This window comes from Antechinus flavipes, chromosome 3 (assembly GCF_016432865.1).
Source record: "Antechinus flavipes isolate AdamAnt ecotype Samford, QLD, Australia chromosome 3, AdamAnt_v2, whole genome shotgun sequence".
In the NCBI taxonomy this organism is placed as follows: Eukaryota; Metazoa; Chordata; class Mammalia; order Dasyuromorphia; family Dasyuridae; genus Antechinus; species Antechinus flavipes.
The window spans coordinates 253,171,317-253,191,818 of NC_067400.1; the positions used below are offsets into that span (position 1 = coordinate 253,171,317).

The following is a 20,502-nucleotide window of genomic DNA, read 5'->3' on the forward strand; positions in this document are numbered from 1 at the left end:
TGGAAAAGTAAATAGAAAATATATACAAAAGTAATTTCGGGATAGAGGGTTCTTGCATGGGAGGAGGAGTTCAGGATAGATTTCCTATACAATAGAATCCTATGATGTAGAACTGGAGAGAATATATTTTAGGCCTGAGAGTTCGCCTTTAGAAATGCATGGAGGTAGGAAATTGAATGACAGGAAAGAAAGACCAACATAACAGTTTTATAGGAATGAAGAATGCATGAGAGGAATGTACAATAAATCTGGAAAGGTAAACTGGAGCCAGATTGAAAAAGATTTAAAGGCCAAACAGAGGAGTTTTGTCTCAGAGGCAAGAGACAGTTTCTCTTGAAGAACCTGGAACTTCTTGAGCCACACAATGAAACAATCAGATCTGTGCTTTAGAGTTTGACAACTGTATGGTGGATGGATTGAAGAGGTAGAAAGATCAGAAGCAGGGAGACTAATTAGAAGTTTATTACAAACTGTGTATACTCTACAAGATTATACAATGATCAGTTCTGATGGATATGGCTGTTTCCAACAATGAGATGATTCAGGGCAATTCCAATGATCTTGTGATGATGGGAGCCATTTATATTCAGAGAGAGGATTGTGGGAACTGAGGACAGATCACAATATAGCATTTTTACTCTTTTTATTGTGATTTGCTTGAATTTTATTTTCTTTTTCATTTTTTTCTTTTTCATCTGATTTTTCTTATTCAGCAAGATAATTGTATAAATATGCATGTGCCTATATTGGATTTAATATATATATTTTACCATGTTTAACATATATTGGATTACATGCCATCTAGGGCAGAGGGTAGGGGGAAGAAGGAGAAAAATTGGAACACGGTTTTTCAAGGATCAGTGTTAAAAAATTATCCTTGCATATGTTTTGAAAATAAAAAACTTCAATAAAAAATAAATTAAAAAGAAAAGAAGACAAATTATGTATATCCTTTCATCCAGCAGTGTCTCTACTAAGTCTGCATCCCAAAAAGATATTTTAAAAAAGGGAAAAGGACTCACATGTATAAAAATGTTTGTAGCAGCTGTTTTTGTTGTGGCAAGGAACTGAACGTTGAGAGAATGTTCATCAGTTGGGAAATGGATAAATAAGTTATGGTATATGAATGTTATGGAATATTATTGTTCTATAAGAAATGATGATCAGGCTGATCTCAGAAAGGCCTGGAAAGACTTACATGAACTGATGCTGAGAGAAGTGAGTAGAAACAGGAGATCATTGTACACAGTAACAACAAGATTATGTGATGATCAGCTGTGATGGACGTGGCTCTTTTCAACAAGGAGGTAAACTAAGACAGTTCCAATAGACTTTTGATGGAAAGTGCCAATCACATCCAAAGAGAGAACTATGAAAACTGAATGTGAATCAAAGGATAACATTTTCACCTTTTTTTGTTTTTATTGTTTATTAGCTTATTTTTTCCCTTCTCATTTTTGTTTTCCTTTTTGATCAGATTTTTCTTGGTCAGCATGATGAACATAGAAATATGTTTAGAGGAATTGCACATGTTTATCCTATACTGAATTGCTTGCTATCTTAAGGAGAGGTGGGGGGAGAGAAAGGAAGAAAAAGTTGGAACCAAAAATATTGAAAACTATCTTTTCATGTATTTGGAAAAATAAAATACTATTTTAAAAAAACAGAGTAGCCTCAAACTTAAAGTAATACTGGCAATGAGAAGATACAGGTCTTTTTTCGTTTTTTGTTTGTTTTATTATAACTTTTTATTGACAGAACATATGCTTGGGTAATTTTTTACAACATTATCCCTTGCACTCACTTCTGTTCCGACTTTTCTCTTCCCTCCCTCCACCTCCTCCCCTAGGTGGCAGGCAGTCTCATACATGTTAAATAGGTTGAGTATATACTAGATACAATATATGTGTGCAGAACCGAACAGTTCTCTTGTTGCACAGGGAGAATTGGATTCAGAAGATAGAAATAACCTGGGAAGAAAAATAAAAATGCAGTTAACACTCACTTCCCAGTGTTCCTTCTCTGGATGTAGCTGCTTCTATCCATCATTGATCAATTGGAAATGAGTCAGATCTTCTCTTTGTCGAAGAAATCCACTTCCATCAGAATACATCCTCATACAGTATCGTTGTTGAAGTATATAATGATCTCCTGATTCTGCTCATTTCACTTAGCATCAGTTCATGTAAGTCTCTCCAAGCCTCTCTGTATTCATCCTGCTGGTCATTTCTTACAGAACAATAATATTCCATAACATTCATATACCACAATTTTCCCAGCCATTCTCCAATTGATGGGCATCCATTCATTTTCCAGTTTCTAGCCACTACAAACAAGGCTGCCACAAACATTTTGGCACATACAGGTCCCTTTCCCTTCTTTAGTATCTCTTTGGGATATAAGCCCAGTAGAAACACTGCTGGATCAAAGGGTATGCACAGTTTGATAACTTTTTGAGCATAGTTCCAAATTGTTCTCCAGAATGGTTGCATTCGTTCCCAATTCCACCAACAATGCATCAGTGTCCCAGTTTTCCCACAACCCCTCCAACATTCATCATTATTTTTTCCTGTCATCTTAGCCAATCTGGCAGGTGTGTAGTGGTATCTTAGAGATGTCTTAATTTGCATTTTTCTGATCAATAGTGATTTGGAACAATCTTTCATATGAGTGGAAATAGTTTCAATTTCATCATCTGAAAAATTGTCTGTTCATATCCTTTGACCATTTATTAATTGGAGAAAGGCTTGATTTCTTACAAATTAGAGTCAGTTCTCTATATATTTTGGAAATGAGGCTTTATCAGAATCTTTAACTGTAAAAATGTTTTCCCAGTTTGTTGCTTCCCTTCTAATTTTGCTTGCATTATTTTGTTTGTACAAAGGCTTTTTAATTTGATGTAATCAGAGTTTTCTATTTTGTGATCGATAATGATCTCTAGTTCTTCTTTGGTCACAAACTCCTTCCTCCTCCACAAGGTAAACTATCCTATGTTCCTCTAATTTATTTATGATCTCGTTCTTTATGCCTAAATCATGGACCCATTTTGATCTTAATCTTGGTGTACAGTGTTAAGTGTAGGTCCATACCTAATTTCTGCTATACTAATTTCCAGTTTTCCCAGCAGTTTTTTTCAAATAGTGAATTCTTATCCCAAAAGTTGGGATTTTCAGGTTTGTTAAACACTAGATTGCTGTAGTTATTGATTATTTTGTCTTGTGAACCTAACCTATTCCACTGATTAACTAGTCTATTTCTAATGGTTTTGGTGACTGCTGCTTTATAATATAATTTTAGATCAGGGACAGCTAGGCCACCTTCATTTGATTTTTTTTCCATTAATTCCCTTGAAATTCTTGACCTTTTGTTCCTTCATATGAATTTTGTTATTTTTTCTAGGTCATTAAAATAGTTTCTTGGGAGTCTGTTTGGTTTGGCACTAAATAAATAGATTAGTTTAGGGAGTATTGTCATCTTTATTATATTCTCTCGGCCTATCCAAGAGCACTTAATATTTTTCCAATTATTTAAATCTGACTTTAATTGTGTGGAAAGTATTTTGTAATTTTGCTCATATAGTTCCTGACTTTTCTTTAGTAGATAGATTCCCAAATATTTGTAATTGCTGCTGGATTTTATTGGTGATGTATAAAAATGCTGAGGATTTATGTGGATTTATTTTGTATCCTGCAACTTTGCTAAAGTTATGAATTATTTCTAATAGCTTTTTAGTAGAATCTCTGGGGTTCTCTAGTGATATGGTCTTAAATGGCTAGGACAACTCAATAACTTCAATAAATTCAGCAGTCAAGTTGATCTTTCTAATGTACAAATCCCATCATGTGTGATAAGAGCATGAATTTCCTGATGCAGCCCTCTTTGTTTCTATTTGGAAATGTGTCTGGCCAATTGGCCCGCATATGTGACTCACATGGTCTTAGTCACTCACCAAATCTGAAAGGCACAGGCTACATGTTGTGGGGCCTTTTATTACTCCCAGAACAGAGAGCTCTATCTGGAAAACTGAGCCAATCAGATTATGGGGGTAGGTGGAAGAACCATTGCTACTATTACATACCATCTCTTTGAGGCAAGATTCTAAGAATTTTCTGGAAGATCTTTCAACATTTAAATTAATAGTATTTGTGTCATGGTTAGTACTAAGAAAGAGAAAGGAGAAAACAAACAAACAAAAAGATGAAGTCTGAACATTCCCTCTTCCCTTTGGAAGGACAAAGTATCAAGTCTTTTATGTTATAGCCTTTTTAGAATGGATAGTAGTAAGGGGGGATGGGAAAACAAAACAAAACAAAAATTAAAATGTTGCAGAATACAAAAGCCATACAACCTAAGCCTTTCCTTCCTCCTTCAGAAAGATAAAGTCTCAAAATTTCATAGTCTGTTGCACATGGGTGATGCTACATCTTTGAAATTCACAGTAGGTCTCCTCATGGAGAGGGGTGATGATGAACCAGAGCATCACTGAGAATACCAGTGCTAGAACAATACATAATGACATCTCGGGGTAGTCACAGAATCCTTCACCTGATATGAGGTAGTGGTGATGAACAGGAGCAGCTCCAAGAACATCAAATCCTCTGCATTGACACTTATGCATAGCCAACAATTCTTCATCCTGCTTCAGGGTGAGGGAGTGTGAAAGAGACCAGTATATGAAACCTTTATTAAATAAGTATCAGGTTTGTTCTTCTTGAGCTGAATAAGGAAAACAAGGAGCAAGGGATGAAAGCTTCAGAGATACAGATTTAGTCTTGATGTCAGGAAAAACTTCCCTGCAATTAGGAGTGTCTAAAAACAGAATAGAGAGCCTGAAGGGGTAGAGTTCCTCTTGAAGCAAAAGCTAGAAGACCCCCTGCTGGATATATTATAGATGAGATTCTGGTCCAGATGGGATTTAGACTTGATGACCAATGAAATCTTCCAAATGAGATTGTGTAGTTTTGTGAACTTAAACTTCTGGAGGACAAAGTGAGACAGTTCTCTGCATAGGCTTTCTAAGCCCACAGAAGGTTGTCAGAGATATGCATAAGAGAAGAATGAAAAAAAAAAAAAAAACAAACAAACAAGATTTAAAATCCATCATCCTGTCCATAGCAAATAAATAAACAAAATAAAAATTAAATTAAATGTTAAAAATAGCATTAATAGCAAAAGAATTCACCTTGTATGATACTTTGAATGAAATTTAATTTAATTTAATTCTTTTACTTTTCTTTTAGAAATCTCTAGGGAAGCACAAATCAGGCACTAAGAACAACAATGATTGCCCTCTCTAACAGCACTGCCTCAAATCTCTTCCTTTCAAAACCAATAGAAGAACATATCCAAAGAGTCAACCATTCCTCAAGTGCTGCAGCTTACAGTGCTGGTGCTGAGTTGGAAGTCCTGTACATTTTCATGATGCTTGGTTTCTTTGGCTTCTTCACCTTTGGCATCATGATGAGCTATATCCTCTCCAAGAAATTGGAGCATTCCCACGATCCATTCAATGTGTACATTGAGTCAGACACATGGCACAAGAAGGACAAAGAATATTTCCAAGCCAGGATTCTGGAAAGCTACAAGGCATGCTATATCATTGAAAACCAGCTTGTGGCTGAACAGCCCAATATATACATTCCAGAAGAAAAGCCCTTATCCTGAAGAGTGACAATTTACCTGAAATCTCATTATCATGTAGATTGATTTAGCTCTGATATTTAAGCACCCATAGGTGATTGGGGATTGATGGAACAATAAACTCCTCCCCAAACCTCTTTTTTAGAGGGCTCAAAATTGTCCAGTTGCCTTTATTTCCTATAAGCTGCTCTGCTTAGTTTCTACTTCCCAGCATACCCTGGGACCAGCTATTGTCTAGTGACCCCCTCTCCATTCCCTTCTCTTTTCTGCATGCTTTTATGTATTGTCTTTTCCTATCAGATTGTAAGCCCATTTAGAGCAAACTTTCTTTTTCTTATTTGTATCATCTGCACAGTGCCTGGCAATTAAAAGACACTTAATAAATGTTTATTTTCATTTCTGGGTGATTAGACCTGTAAGTTGATGTTTCAAACCAGACTATGTTCAGTATTTTTATTCTCATATTCCTATCACTGTGAATAATTTGTATTTTTGGAGTCTATGTGTTTGAGGGGTAATAGAGACAAGGTTAAGATATTTTGTATTTTTGTTGCCAAAATGCTTGTAAATTTTGTAATTGAAGTTATAACCCTTCACTGACAATAATTTTGGGGCTCTGGTACTTGCCACAAAAAAATTCCTACTCTCTCATGTCTATCTCCCACCCTTCATATAGAAATTCCCAAAGCTCCTGTTGACAAAGTATGATCTGGGAGTCCCTGAGACCCACCCTCTCAGGAGTTCCATGAAGTCAAAACTGTTTTCGTAATAATATGAAAATGTAATTTTCCTATTAAAATACACCTCCTTTTAAAAAAATATATGTCTGAGGCCATATTTTCTTCATATACTTCAATAAGTACAACAAAATGCAAGTATTTAAATGCGGAGGCAAATATGAGAATCCAGCTTCTTTGTAAATCAATTAGAAAGTGCTTGCTTTGGCAGCACCTATACTAAACTTGGAATCATATGGAGAAAGTTGGCATGGAACCTGCCCAAGGGTGACATGGAAATTTGTGAAGCCCTCCATATTTTTAAACTTTCTTTTTATTTTACGTTTTGAGGGCCTCTGTTTTGCAACATGATATGGAAATGTTTTGCATGACTGCACATATATGATCTATAACAAATTGCTTGCTTTCATAAGGAGGGGAATGGGAAGGGAAAAAGGGGAAAATATGGAACTCAAATTTTTAAAAAATGAATGTTAAAATTTTTGTTTATATATAATTAAGAAAGAATTAAAATTCAATATAAAAAGACATTTGCAAAATATGTAAAAGACATTTTTCAATAAATATTTTTTGAAAAGAACATTTGCTTTTCATAAAAACATCTGTTAACACATAATTAGTTTATTAATGTTATTTTAAAGGAATTAATAAATGTTTTTAAAATTAATTGGCTTTAATGTTTAATAATGTAAATATTACTAAATATAAGCCACATAAACAAAAGATCTTTAGGGTCTTCTCTAGTTTTTAAAAGTATGAAGGGGGTTTAAGACCAAAAAGTTTGAAAATGACCACCCTGGAAAAAACTTAAGTAAGTCATTTGATCCTGGATAAGTCATTTAAATTCTCCAAACCTCAGTTTCTTTTTTTCTAAAATAAATATATATATATATATAGCATCTACTTCAGAAGGTTGGCACTTCTAGCTCAGCTCTCCTCAGGTTGCAGTGGAATAAAGTCTATGCATAACAATGGGGGAGGAGTAACTGACTCCTCCTTAGCTAAACTTTTTTTTTTCCTCTCTCTAGTACTCATCCCTTCCCTATAGGAAGAGGTCTTCTGCTAGAATAGCTCATAGCTCATATTTACATATACTTTAGTATCTATGAGCTAGAGGTGGCAGTTCCTATTTAAATAGCATGCCATAATACTAGACATCATTTGAAGAAATATTAAAACCCCAACCATCATCCACTTTAAAAGAATGCTTCTAAGGGTGGGAGGGGAGAGGGATTGCTGCTGAAAGCAACTGTCATACCATGCATGTGAAAGAATCTTTTATCCAGCACAACCATGACCAAAGAGAAATATAAATTTTGAAACAGGAAGCCATTAAGTTGACCTTTAATTGTGGCCCCACTTCATCTTCAGCAATCATCAATGCTATCAGCAGCACCGTATCCTTGTGAAGCATAAAATACCAGGAAAATGAAAAAACTGGGGCTGTTATCCTTTAGGATGATATATAATTCAAAAGATGATGAAAGTCAGTCTGAACATCCTTAGACATAAAAAGAAGCATCTAGGTACTGAGTTTCTCCTTCAGAAGGAAAATATGGCTTGAGAGTGATTTTACTTATTCTTTTTTGTAAATAGTGATTTTCCACATTTGCTTTTGGAGTCAACAAACACTAAAATCCATCCCAGATTCATCATTCTGGTATGGAAGTGATAGCAAATTCTTTAGGACCTTCCAAACAAAGCTCATTCCTACAGGTTTTACCTTTAGAAAGGCTGTTTAAGTGGGAATCAAGTGACACATTGGATCCCTGTCATTCAGAAACCAATCTAACAGGTCACCAGATTATTTTGCCATCAAGTAACTTATTTTTAACAGCAACTTACCTAGTCAATAGATATTTATTAAGTGTCAAACACTGTGCTAAACTCTTAATGCACAAAAAAAAAAAAAAAAAAAAAAAAAAAAAAAGACAGTTTCTGCTCTCAAGGAGCTCCTGAATAGACTCTTGGCATTTGAAAGGCTTTTTTTGCATGCTTGTTGTATTTTTTCTTTAAAATGGCAATTCTGAATTTTGAATATGACATTCCACAGACTTTTCCTTTTGGAATGATTACTTCAGGATGTGCTCAATGGATTCTTTCTAGTTTCACAATGCTGACTGTTTATTTGGATAGTTTCTTTCCATCACATGATTTCTTGAAATGTAGTGTCTAGTCTTTGTTTTATAAATCCTGGTCTTTAGGGATTACAGTAACTAACATCTCAAGCTATTTCTAGACCTATTATTTTGTATAGCAAATATCTTCCATTTTCTTCTTTTCTTTCAATCTTTTGACTTTTGTTCAAGTAGTTTTTTTGCTCCTTCATAGAGTCATTAGTTTCTGTTTGGTCTATTCTAGTTTTCAAGGAGTCTGTTACTTGAATTGAATATACTCTTTTTCTTTCTAAGCTATTGATTCTCCTACTTTTTCTCAAACACTTTTATTTATCCATTCATTCATCTATTTGTCTATATGTTTATATATATATATATTTATTATAGTTTTTTATTGACAGAACATATGCATGGGTAATTTTTCAACATTGTCCCTTGCAATCACTTCTGTTCCAACTTTTCCCTTCCTTCCTTCAATCCTCCCCTAGATGGCAGGCAGTCTCATACATGGTAAACTATGTTTATTTTTTATCCCTTACTTAATTTCTTTTAACTCATATAGTCCTTGTGGAAAATCAGTTTTTTTTTCCCCCTTTGAATCTCTGCCTTAGGTTTTTGCAATTATTTTCTCTTTCATGAAAGTCTTTTAATTTGTAATAATTTTTATATTGACCAATATTTTCTTTGACTTATTACTTAATTAGGGTTTTCTGTCAAGACTAGCTCTACCCTGTGCTACAATTTTGAGTGGGATAGTCAATCCTCTTTGGTCACGTCTTGGGTCACTCAGGTTTTGGGCTGAACTCCTCCTCCTGGTATTAAAGCTCCTGGACTCTTTAAGCTCTTAGCCCTGGATCTTCAAGATTCTCCCTGTTGTTTCAGGATAAGTTGCTAGGGACCTTAGATCTCTTGGACCTGGAATAACCCAATCTAAGTGTTTATGGTTGCTGCTACTGGCTACTGACACTTCCTGTCACTACCAGGGTTCTAATAACAAGATGTCTGATCATGCTGGACTTCTCTTTGGGGAGCTATTTTCACTGGCTCTTCATTTCCCACAAATTGCACTCCTTGAATTAGACTCCACCATATCCCTGTGCCTGGTAGCTTTGTCTCTTGCTTTTTACCCACTCCCTGCTTTTCAGCTTCTTTTTATGTATTATCCTCCCCCAAAATATTATAAGCTCCTTGAAGGGAGGGACTGTATTTTTCTTATTTGTATCTCCAGTGTTTAACAAAGTACCTGACACAAGATACTTAATGTTTATTGAATGCCTGACTAGACACAGGCTATACAGATATGGGCTGATTGTGGCAACTGGAGACCTTCCTGTGCTTATACTGTCTTTGGTGGAACCCCTTTTCCTATTGCCCTCAGGCTTTTAGTTAACTTCTTGTGAAGTAGAAGTCCCTCACTACAATTTCTCTTTAATTTTCTTGAGAATTATTCTTTGTGGTGTGAACTTCAAATTCTTACTGGGTAAGTATATAGAAGCTGAGTGGTCTGCCTCCTGTTCCAGAAATTTATGACACTTAATTTTCATTCTATTTGCTGTTGTTTGTGGGCAAAACTTACTTATCTATTGACTTATGTTTTAGAGTTTCTGATGATGGACAGACCATAGACATTAACAACTAGTTTTCTCTTATCCAGGAAATAAGCAGAAGAAAACTTAATATCTAGCTACAACTTCAGCCCATAAAAATTCTGAAACAAATATATGATCTCCAAATTCTTTAAGAGAAATCATGGTACTGGTGGGAAATACAAGTGAGCATACTGATTAAAAAGTATTCTATCTCTAGCTGTGAAAACCAGGGCAACATGCTTCTTTATAAAATAGTCCTAGAGATTAGTGAGGGTCTGGTAAAAAAAACAATGAACCTCAATCAAACAAGTAGAGATTAATGGACATGTCTCATTAGACTCTAATTGAAAGAGTGCTTACTAGTCATACAAAGACTGTCTGACCCAAATGACTCAGAAATGGACATTTCAAGTGATGATGGCAATATATAATGATGTTTAATAATAGAATGATGGAATGAATGAACCCAGAGGCAACACCTATTTCAACTATATAGATTCTTAGGATACAGATATATCCCATATACTCATTTAGTATACTTCTGTTTTATTATTTTCCTCTCTTTGCATTTATTTACATTCTATATACTTTGTGTATGTAGCTACATTAGTTTGTTTACCGTGCTTTGTTAACTGTGTGTAGTTCTAACAAATAAGAAATTAAAAGATCATAGAAGTGGAATGGATCTGAGAGGCCATCTAGTCCATTTTCCTCATTTTACAGATGAGAAAAGGAAAAAGCAGACTTGGGAAGAAATTGTATACAGGATAAGGTCTGGCCAACCAAAAAAAAAAAAAAAAAAAAAGAGGTCTGTGCAACAGAGTCAAAAGGTGCAGAGAGGACAAAGAAAATGAGGACAGAGAAAAGACCATCAAATTTAGCAGTTGGGAGAGCAGTTTCAGTGAAGTGCTAGAATCAGAAGCCAGATTGCAAACAATTAAGAGATGAGTGGGTGCTGAGGAAATGGAGGCAATAGTAGTAGGAGTTTGGCAGCAAAAGGCAGGAGACAGAGGATAAGAGCTTGAGCAGATGGCAAGATCAAGTGAATGTTCTCTAAAGATAGATTAGATAAATGCTTCTTTTCAAGTTGTGTGGAAGGAGTCAGTAAATGGAGAGACAATGAAAATGAGAGAGTTCAATGGGGCAAGTACAAGAAGGCTAAGGGAAGAGATGAGATTGAAATCACAAGTAGAGTGATTGACAAAAAGAAGTCCCACCATACTTAGCCTTTCTTAGAAATTGCCATAGGGAGGAAAAGGAGAAGAGTTTTGTTATGTGAAATAGAGAAGATGACTGAGCTCATGATAGATGGACTAATTTTCCCAATAAAATAGAAAGCAAGAGAAATAGTGGACAGAGGAGCTTGAGAAGAGAAGGGAAAATTTTGGATAGCTGCTGATAGAACCTAGATAGAGAGCTAATCAAAATGAAATAAAATCTTTGCCACTAATAATTAGAAGTAATTGAAATTAGGAGACTTAGGGGCAGTTAGGTGGTACAGTGGATAGAGCACCGGCCCTGAAGTTAGGAGGACCTGAGTTTAAATCTGGTCTCAGACACTTAACACTTCCTAGCTATGTGACCCTGGACAAGTCACTTAACCCCAATTTAACCCCCCCAAAAGTGACTTAAATTTGTTGCTAGACTTTTCCTAGTATAGGAAAAGGGCGGATAAAAAAGAACAATTGAACTTGTAAATTATAAAGTCAAGAATTAAAAATAACAAGAAGAAACTGAGTCACAACAAGACTTTGAAAACATAGAGGAATAGAGGGACTGGGCATTGTGTTAAGAAATAATTTTCAAAAAACAGGCTTGGGGGAATGAGGCAAAGGAAAAATGGAAGGATGAGAAGTTATGATTGGAGGGAAATATCAATGCTCAAGGTCATTAAAAGTAGCCCAGTCATGGATAAAGACAAAATCTAATATCTGATGATTAGGTCCAAGATCAAATGAAAATCAATTAAAGTGTGGCTAATTTAAAAGTGTATAAAAAACTCATACTATTTGAGGAGTTTGATAAACTAAGAGGTTATAGAGTTAAAAAAAAAAAAGTAAGGTATCATAAAACCACATGAACTAAGCTGGTTTTTCCTTTAAAAGAATTATAACCATCATTGATATTTAATTGACCCAGGAGGTTTTGAAGAACAAAAAGTCAGCCAATGAGAAGTTAGTTGTTCCTCCTTCAGATTTTACCAATGTGTCATCATGATCAACATAAAGATAAGGAAGCCTTATTCAATTGAGAAAAAACTGCTTTATCCTTGCTGAATATTCTTTCCATGCTATGATTAAGTAAACTTCCTTTTGTTAACTGTTGTATTATCTATAAATATCTTCTTCATTACCGTTCTTAACCTGAAGAGCCAGATCAGCCTGAGTCAGGCCTAGTATACAAAAACTTGTATTTTGAATCCCCCAAATATCAAGACAGGGTGTGGAATAAATAGAAGTTCTGTGAATCAGCTGAACTCCTTGAGAAAGAAAGGAGAATGTTGTGAAAGTCAGTAGAGTATAGCAATAGGAACCCAGATGGATAGATGGATGGATGGATGGATGGATGGATAGATATAAATCATTTCAAAGATAATTGAATACTAAGTAGTAGTAACAAAGGAAGGTTTTGAAGTAGCAGTGGGAAGCAAGAAACATGCTAACATTTTCTGTTGGGTCAGTGTGTTGAGGTATGAGAGAAAGAATAATTTGGAGAGCTAGTCAATTATGTGGACGACAGCAATTTGGAAAAAGTATGAGAGGAGATCTAGAAATTAGTGTGATACCTATAGGGAGGAAGTTCCAGAGGACACTTTTGAAGGAAAAGACAAAGGAAGAATAGAAATCACCTTGTTGGGACTGATAGTACAGGGAAAGGTAGTAGGTAAACAGTATTTCTTCTCAACAGATATCATCTCTTGCATTTTGAGGATTATGGGAGCAGATAGTACTGGTTTCCTGAGTTTAGTATATGGAATGTTTATTTGACAAAAGCTTCAGTGCTCAAATTGTATAATAATGAAGGATGGTATTGAGGTGGGCATTCAACTTCTGAATACTTGGTAGTGGGAAATTCAGATTGAGAGTCTATGGATGATAATAATTGTTGTTATTATTACATATGATATTATTATAGCTAACATTTATAGAATCCTTATTCTATGCTATTCTAAGCACTTTTAAATAATTTCATTTGATCCTCATAACAACTCTCTGAGACGGGTATTATCATTTCCCTCATTTTACAGATAAGGAAACTGAGACAAACAGAGGCTAGATTATTTACTTCAGGTGACACAGCTAATGAATGACTAAGATCAGATTTAAACTCAAGTCTTCATGATTCCAAGCCCAACACTCTATTTATTCACTGTGCACTTGAGTGCCAAGTAAATAACTTGGTCTATAGCAAATGGATTGAATTCATCTAGAATGTCAGCTCAATAAACATGGCTGTTGTGAGGATTAAATGAGATAATACATGGAAAACTTAAAGCAACATATAAATGTTAGTTGTATCACTATTATTATTATCCCAAGAAGAATCAAGCATATTCAAAAAATATTACACAAAAGGAGAATGCATTTGGCTCTTGGTTGGACCTACTGAGAATTACCATGGTCTGGGTTATGCTAATCCTGATAGAAAAGGCATCAAGTTTTGGCAGCACTAGACTTGGTAAATGCACTAAGTCTCCATTGGTAATAACCTGTGGCCTACTAACATACTCTATGTATTTTTCCATTGTCCTTGAATTGTGAGAGTATATTATCTCAAATACATATTAGTGGCTTTTTTTTATAAGTTTCAGTATGATATCAAATAACTAAATCAAATTAATATTGGATGTAAAGGATGGACAGTAAGGAATGAGAAAAATACATGTTTTTCTTGCCTTTAAAATGAGGGGACTCTAGGTTTCCATTTAACTCTAATTCTTTGAGCACAAATTATAACATTTAGAGCATAAGGCATAATATCATTCAATAGTAGAATTGGGATTCAAAGTTAGGTTTTCTGATTGTATTCCTGTTCTATTTCCATCATATTGACAAAGTAATATTGCATGAGTGAGCAGGCTCATAGATTAAATAAAATATATCCAACTGCAAAATAAGTCAGAAAAAAGCATATTAAATCTGTTAATTGCAGTGTTCAATCAGCTAATTATGGCCTACAAGTAGTAAGCAAAAAGGATCTGATCTTTGTGGGGGGAAATAATTCTGGCCAAATTCTGGTTACCTAAATGGAGAGAGATCATCCAGATTTCTTTTATCTACTCCACTAAAAACTTGAAATTCAAACTAGACTAAATAATGATTAAGAAATCCAAAGAGAAAATATAATAAATGATTTCTTTCATTTCATTTCTGCACAAATCATCAGAAGTCTGTAATCGATAGGAAAGGGAAAAATCTAAGACAAACAGAACGGGGACTCTCAGCCCAATCAGCAGGAAAACAGAGGTGTACAGCCTGAAAGACTCTATGTACAGACGAAACAAGAGCAAAGGGCTTTCTGAGAAAACCCTGGGAAGGTCAGAAAGCTGAAACATGGAAGCCCTGAGGAAAGGCAATGATCAGAGTACCACGGTGGCTTTCATATTAGAGACTCGAGGCAACCATGAACTGTGAGATCTGCAGTACTCTATTCTGAGATAACACAGAGATTCAGGATTCTGAAATTCAATGATTCAAATGGTTCTAAGACCAAGAAATGGAACTGAGCATTGAAATCCAGGACATCCAAGGTAAGACCAAAGAGAGCTGACTACTGTATCTAAAAGCATAGCAGAGGTTCAAACCTACCCCTAGCATAAAGCCCCAATTCAGCTGAAGAGGTGACTAAATAAAAGAAAACACTGATCAATATTCGATAATAAAAATAATATTGTAGTTCTAGAGATTTTTCCCTCTATCCCCCTCCTCCAAAGAAGGAAAGAATAGTCTTCCTTGCATAAGTGAAAAGATTATACAAACATAGAAGAAGACATGGGGGGGTGGCGGCAAATGGGAGGGCAGAGCAATTATTAGATAAACCTCATTCTTATCAGAAATGGGCAAAGGAGAGTTGAACACATACGCAGAGTTTGGCATAGAAATATATCAAACTTAATGGGAAAATAAGAAGAAATGGGAGAGGGATGTTAAAAGGGAGAATAATACCTGGAGGTAAATTAGCAAACAAAAAGACGCTTTATGATCCCAAAAGGGATACTTAACAGGGAGCAGAAATGAAAAGCAAAAATCTAAGGAGGTGTCTGAGATAATTGGGAATGACTGAACAAATTTGGTATATGAATGTAATGGAATATTACTGCATTGTAAGAAATTAAGAGAAACAATTTCAGAGAATCTGACCTGATGCAGAGTAAAGTAAGAAGAACCAGCGGAATAATTTATATAAACACAACAATATTATAAAGAAAGTAACTTTGAAAAATTTATGAACTTTGATTAATTCAATATTCAATCACTTCTCCAGAGAACCAAAAATGAAACTACCTCTGCATAGATGATTAAAGACTCAGAAAGTGACATACATTTTTGGACATGGCCACACATGATTTATTTACTTGATTATGTTTATTTATTACAAGAATATTCCACCTCAGCTTCTTTAGATTTTTAAATGGGGGAAGGGCTGAGTTGCCATGTGATCAGAATTTTTAAAAAAAGGAGAAATAGAGGCAGTCATTGAAACTTTTTCTTAAGAGAATATAAGAAGAAGTCTTTGGGGATTGGCTTGGATCATTGTATTTCTGGGAATAGTTAAATCATTCACAATTCTGCATTGAACAATATTGTTGTTACATAGTGTACAAGTTCTCTTGATTCTGTCATTACAAATCAGGTTTTTCTGAAATCATCCTGCTTGTCATTTCTTATAGCACAATAATATTCTATGATTGTATGGAAAAACTGTTATGAATATGATACTCTATTTTAAAATGAATTCTCAGGTACTTGTTAGCTGCATGATCTTGGGCAAGTGAAAACCTCAGTGGCTCAGTTTCTTCAGTTATAAAATGGGGATAATCATAGCGCCTATCTCTCAGGGCTTTTGTGGGGATCAAATGTGATAATATTTATCACATTACAATCATATACCATAGCTTGTTTAACCATTCCCCAATTGACGGATATCCCCTAAATTTCCAGTCTTTATGCACCACAAAAAGAGCTGTTATAATTTTTTAAATATATAAGTCCCTTTCCCTTTTTTGGGATATAGAACTAGTATTGGCATCACTAGATTAAAGGATATACACAGTTTTTATAGCCTTTTGGGCAGAGTTCCAAATTGCTCTCCAGAATGGTTGGATCAATTCACAACTCCTCCAATGCATTGATGTCCCAATTTTCTCTTATCTCCTCTAATATCCAACATTTTTCTTTATTGTCATAGTATGCATTTTGATAGGTACAAAGTAATGTTTCAGAGTTGTTTTAATTTGCATTTCTCTGATAAATAGTGCTTTAGAACATTTTTATATGACCATAGATAGCTTAGATTTATTAGCCTGAAAACTGATGAAGCATACTATCCATCTACAGAAGAAGAATTGATACTGATTGAATACAGATTGAAGCATGCTATTTTTCACTTTCTTTCATTTTTTTCCTTTTATTTGAGTCTTCTTGTACAAAATGACTAATATGGAAATGTTTTACATAATTGCACATAATTTGCATAATAACATAATAAGCTATCTCTGATTACTTAACATCTCAGAGAGGGAAAAAAAGAGGAAAGAGAGAGAGAATTTGAAACTCAAAACTTTTAAAAAGCCTAGTAGACCTTTAAAATAAAAAAAAAAGTTGTAATTCATTATAAACTTTTTTAAAGTAAATGGCATGAAATGACATTTCATATGTAATTCTTTTTGTATTTTGTTGCATATGTGGAGATGTTTTGTGTGTTTAGATTCACAATTTTAAAAATAAAATTAAAATACAATGTTGTACTGAACCTATCTTGGACTCTGAAGCAAATAACTGAAGGACATACAGGCAATGGCTGCCATCTAGGGGCTGCTCTGTGAAGGATATCCAATATCAATCTTGAAATGAATAATTGAAATTCACTTATGTGATTAAAAATAAAGGCTTGCTCAGTATGTAAGAAAACACATATACAAACTTACCTAGGAATTGAACACCCAAGAAACTAGCGAACTGCTTAAGGCTAGAAATACCCTTAAAGATCATTTTGTCCAGATATGATATTAAATATAATAATTCTTCCTCTCCTATGGACCATATATCTTAAATTCATTAAATGTGTCAAGGGTAGAACTAAGTTCACTTAAAAGATTACAGAAACATCAGTCTCACTTCCATAGCTTTGATTGTGTCCATTTCCATCCCAAGATTGTGCTGGAGGCCAAAATCCATCAAATATTCCTTTAATATGAATTCTCTCCCCTAGTGTTTCTATGGGCATTCCTAGAATTGGTAGTCCCAAAGAGACAAGATTTTATTCTCTTTGCTCTGGGACAGGAGGGGACTGCTTAGAGTGTTGCTGAAGAGAAAATTCAGTTACACTGGGACTTTGAACTAGATTTTGGCAGAGGAGAGATTGAATGAACTCAGTGAGAATATGTTGTGTTAGGAACAGCAGCTACAGTGCTGTGACAATTGACTTCCTGTTGCCATGTTGAGATGCAATCATAAACAAGTTGGAATAAGGGCTTTGTGTAGCTGGTAGCTTCAGTGCTTAACGAAGCAAAGAGCTTGGATTGAAGGTTTTGGTTGTAACTACTCCTATAGGAACTGAGTTAAAGCTATAAAAAGATTTTATTCCCCCTGACTTTATTTGTACTGTTTAAGAGTAACAGGTACTTCTACATTATTTTTATTGCTATTTCCTTTATTGACTTAGTTTTGTTTCATATACATCATAAGTATTTTATATTACATGTTTGAATTGCCAAGGAACACTGGTGGATGACAATGAGTGCAGAGCAGATCTTCAAAGATGTATAATCTTGTAGGGCTGTTCTTCTTATAAAATCCCTCTCCAATATCATCTGATTATGTTGGAGGAGACACCAAAATTAGGGCAGAGATCTCTCAAAAGGTGAATCACTCATTTAACTGTAGTAACAAAGAAGTATGCTAAGGAGAAATTTGAGGCAGGAAGACCAATCAGAAAACTATCACAATAGGTGATGAGAAGCTACACCAGGGTGATGGCAGTGTCAGGAGCACATATGAAAACTGATAGGAAGCAGAAATAATAGAACTTGGCAAAAAATTGGCAATAGGGGTGAGGTGGGAGAATGAGGAATCAAAGATTCAAAGTGACTGATCAAGAAAATGGTGGTAGCCTCCATGGTTTTGGGGAAAAAATAATGAGTTTGGTTTTGGATATTTTATATTTAAGGTGTCTATAAGAAATATAGTTATAGATGTGCAATAGGTAGTTAGAGAGTCAGGCTGAAGGTCAGAAGAGAAGTTAGGACTGAACAATTTAAATCTGAACATTTTTCATAAACATGTTCAATGAATACATGGGAGCTAATGAGATCATCAAGTGAAATAGTACATAGATTAAGGGGGACCAGGACAGACAGGAAAGACATAGGAGAAAATCCTAATTTTCTCATGATTAGGAGCATAATTCTGATGAAGATCAGCAAGGGAGACTGAGGAATGGTCAGACAGACAATGGTCAGACAGCAAAGAACAGTGTCATAAAAAGCTAGAGAGAAGAGATTATCAAAAATAAGAGAGTGGTTGTGTTAAAGGCTACAGAAAGATCAAGAAGAATGAAGATTGAGGAAAAAGTCCATTAGATTTGGCAATTAAGATATCATTCATAATTTTGGAGAGTAATGTTTCATTGAAATGATCGAAAGGTTGGAAACCAGCAGAAGAAAGTGAGAGGGAAGGAAGTTGGCCAAAAGGGAGAATAGATAAAGTATGATAACTGAAATGGGATTAAAAGAAACTGTTTTGAGGATTGGAAGAAATGGGCACATTTGTTGGCTGTAAGGAAGCAAGATGCTTTGATCTGCATTCAGACTCCATGTTTCTTTCCCTCAATGTAAATAGCATTTTCCTTTCTAGTGACTTTCCCCTTTTGTTCTGATTCTTCTTTCATAGCATGATTAATGTGGAACTATGTTTACTATGATTGTATATATACAACTTGTATCATATTGCTTGCCATCTTGGGAAGGGGATTGGGCAGGGAAGGAGGAAGAAAAAAATTGGAAGTCAAAATCTTATAAAAGTGAATATTGAAAACTAACAATGTATGTATTTGGGGGGAAATTCTATTAAGTAAAAAATAAGTTAACCATAAAAAAAAAAGACTAGTGAGAGAGTAGGAAAAATAGAGGGGCAATCTGTTGAAGTCAGCCTAAAATGTAATTATTTCAGCCTACTGCAGGAAGTACCTATAGAGAAATATCTGTTTCCCACCCAATAAAACTGCATATCCCTCAGGGCTATTTTCTGCCACCTCTTCCCTCCATTTTTTTTCCCTCTACAGTGTACATTTTCAATAATCTTATCAACTTCCAAGACCAGAATCGTTAGCTGTATGTAGATGAATGTCTAATCTAACTATCCAATCCTGATCTCTCTCCTGAAATCTAGTCCCATGTTTCCAAATATCTGTTGGAAATCTCACATATATAATATGATCCAAAACCCAAAATGTCTAAAGTAGAAATCATTATTTTATCAAGTAGAACTACTACCAAATATTAGAAAGATCTCTTTTCCAATAGTGTTACATGCATATGTTAAGATTATAGAAAATTCCTTGATAACATCCCAGAGATAATTTTGTTCCATGATCCTCAACATGTGATAGTTTCCTCAATTATAAAATGATGAAAACTAGATTCTAAGGTTCCTTCTAACTCCAAATCTACATTAATTTTTTTCCAATAGGAAATTTTGGTTATAGCACCTTCTCTCCACAGGGTGGCAGAGCAACTGATTATAAAATGTAAGTGTTATCTAAGTTAGTGGTATTCCTAGCACTTGTATAATAACACTTACTTAATCATATACTCCCCATCTTCCACCCCAACCTAAAATTTGGCATAATTTACATATATATAATATGTTGGTATAAATTATGGCACCTGGACTGGTTTAGCTTTGTTTTTATAAAATCTATCTTCAGAGTATAAATTTGTGATATATATAGGAGCAGTGTTTGAACTGATTGAGATCAACATTTTCAAGTCCTTACATGAAGCTTTTCCAATGGAATTATCCTGTTTGATAATACAAGAGCAAGGACTCTTTTCTCTCTCTTTCCTTTTCCCCTTTTTTCTTCCCCTTCTCCTCCCTCTTCTCCTTCCCCTATTCTTTCCACATTCCTTTCCCTTTCCGTGGGAATCTGGTGTTAAGTGGATTACTTTGCCTCCCATTACTGGGGGCTAAGTGAGTTACA

At 34.8% G+C, this 20,502-nt stretch overlaps 1 protein-coding gene and 1 non-coding gene across 2 annotated transcripts; both read left to right on the forward strand.

Moving 5' to 3' along the window:
- The first annotated feature begins 5,193 nt into the window (after window positions 1-5,193).
- Window positions 5,194-6,057, forward strand: KCNE1 (potassium voltage-gated channel subfamily E regulatory subunit 1). Its single transcript, XM_051984938.1, has one exon. It carries the CDS (start codon window positions 5,281-5,283, stop codon window positions 5,662-5,664), a length of 384 nt encoding a protein of 127 aa, XP_051840898.1. The 5' UTR covers window positions 5,194-5,280; the 3' UTR covers window positions 5,665-6,057.
- Window positions 6,058-6,572: 515 nt separating this feature from the next.
- Window positions 6,573-6,679, forward strand: LOC127558445 (U6 spliceosomal RNA). Its single transcript, XR_007952834.1, has one exon. It is a non-coding gene; the product is annotated as a U6 spliceosomal RNA (small nuclear RNA).
- The last annotated feature ends 13,823 nt before the right edge of the window (window positions 6,680-20,502 follow it).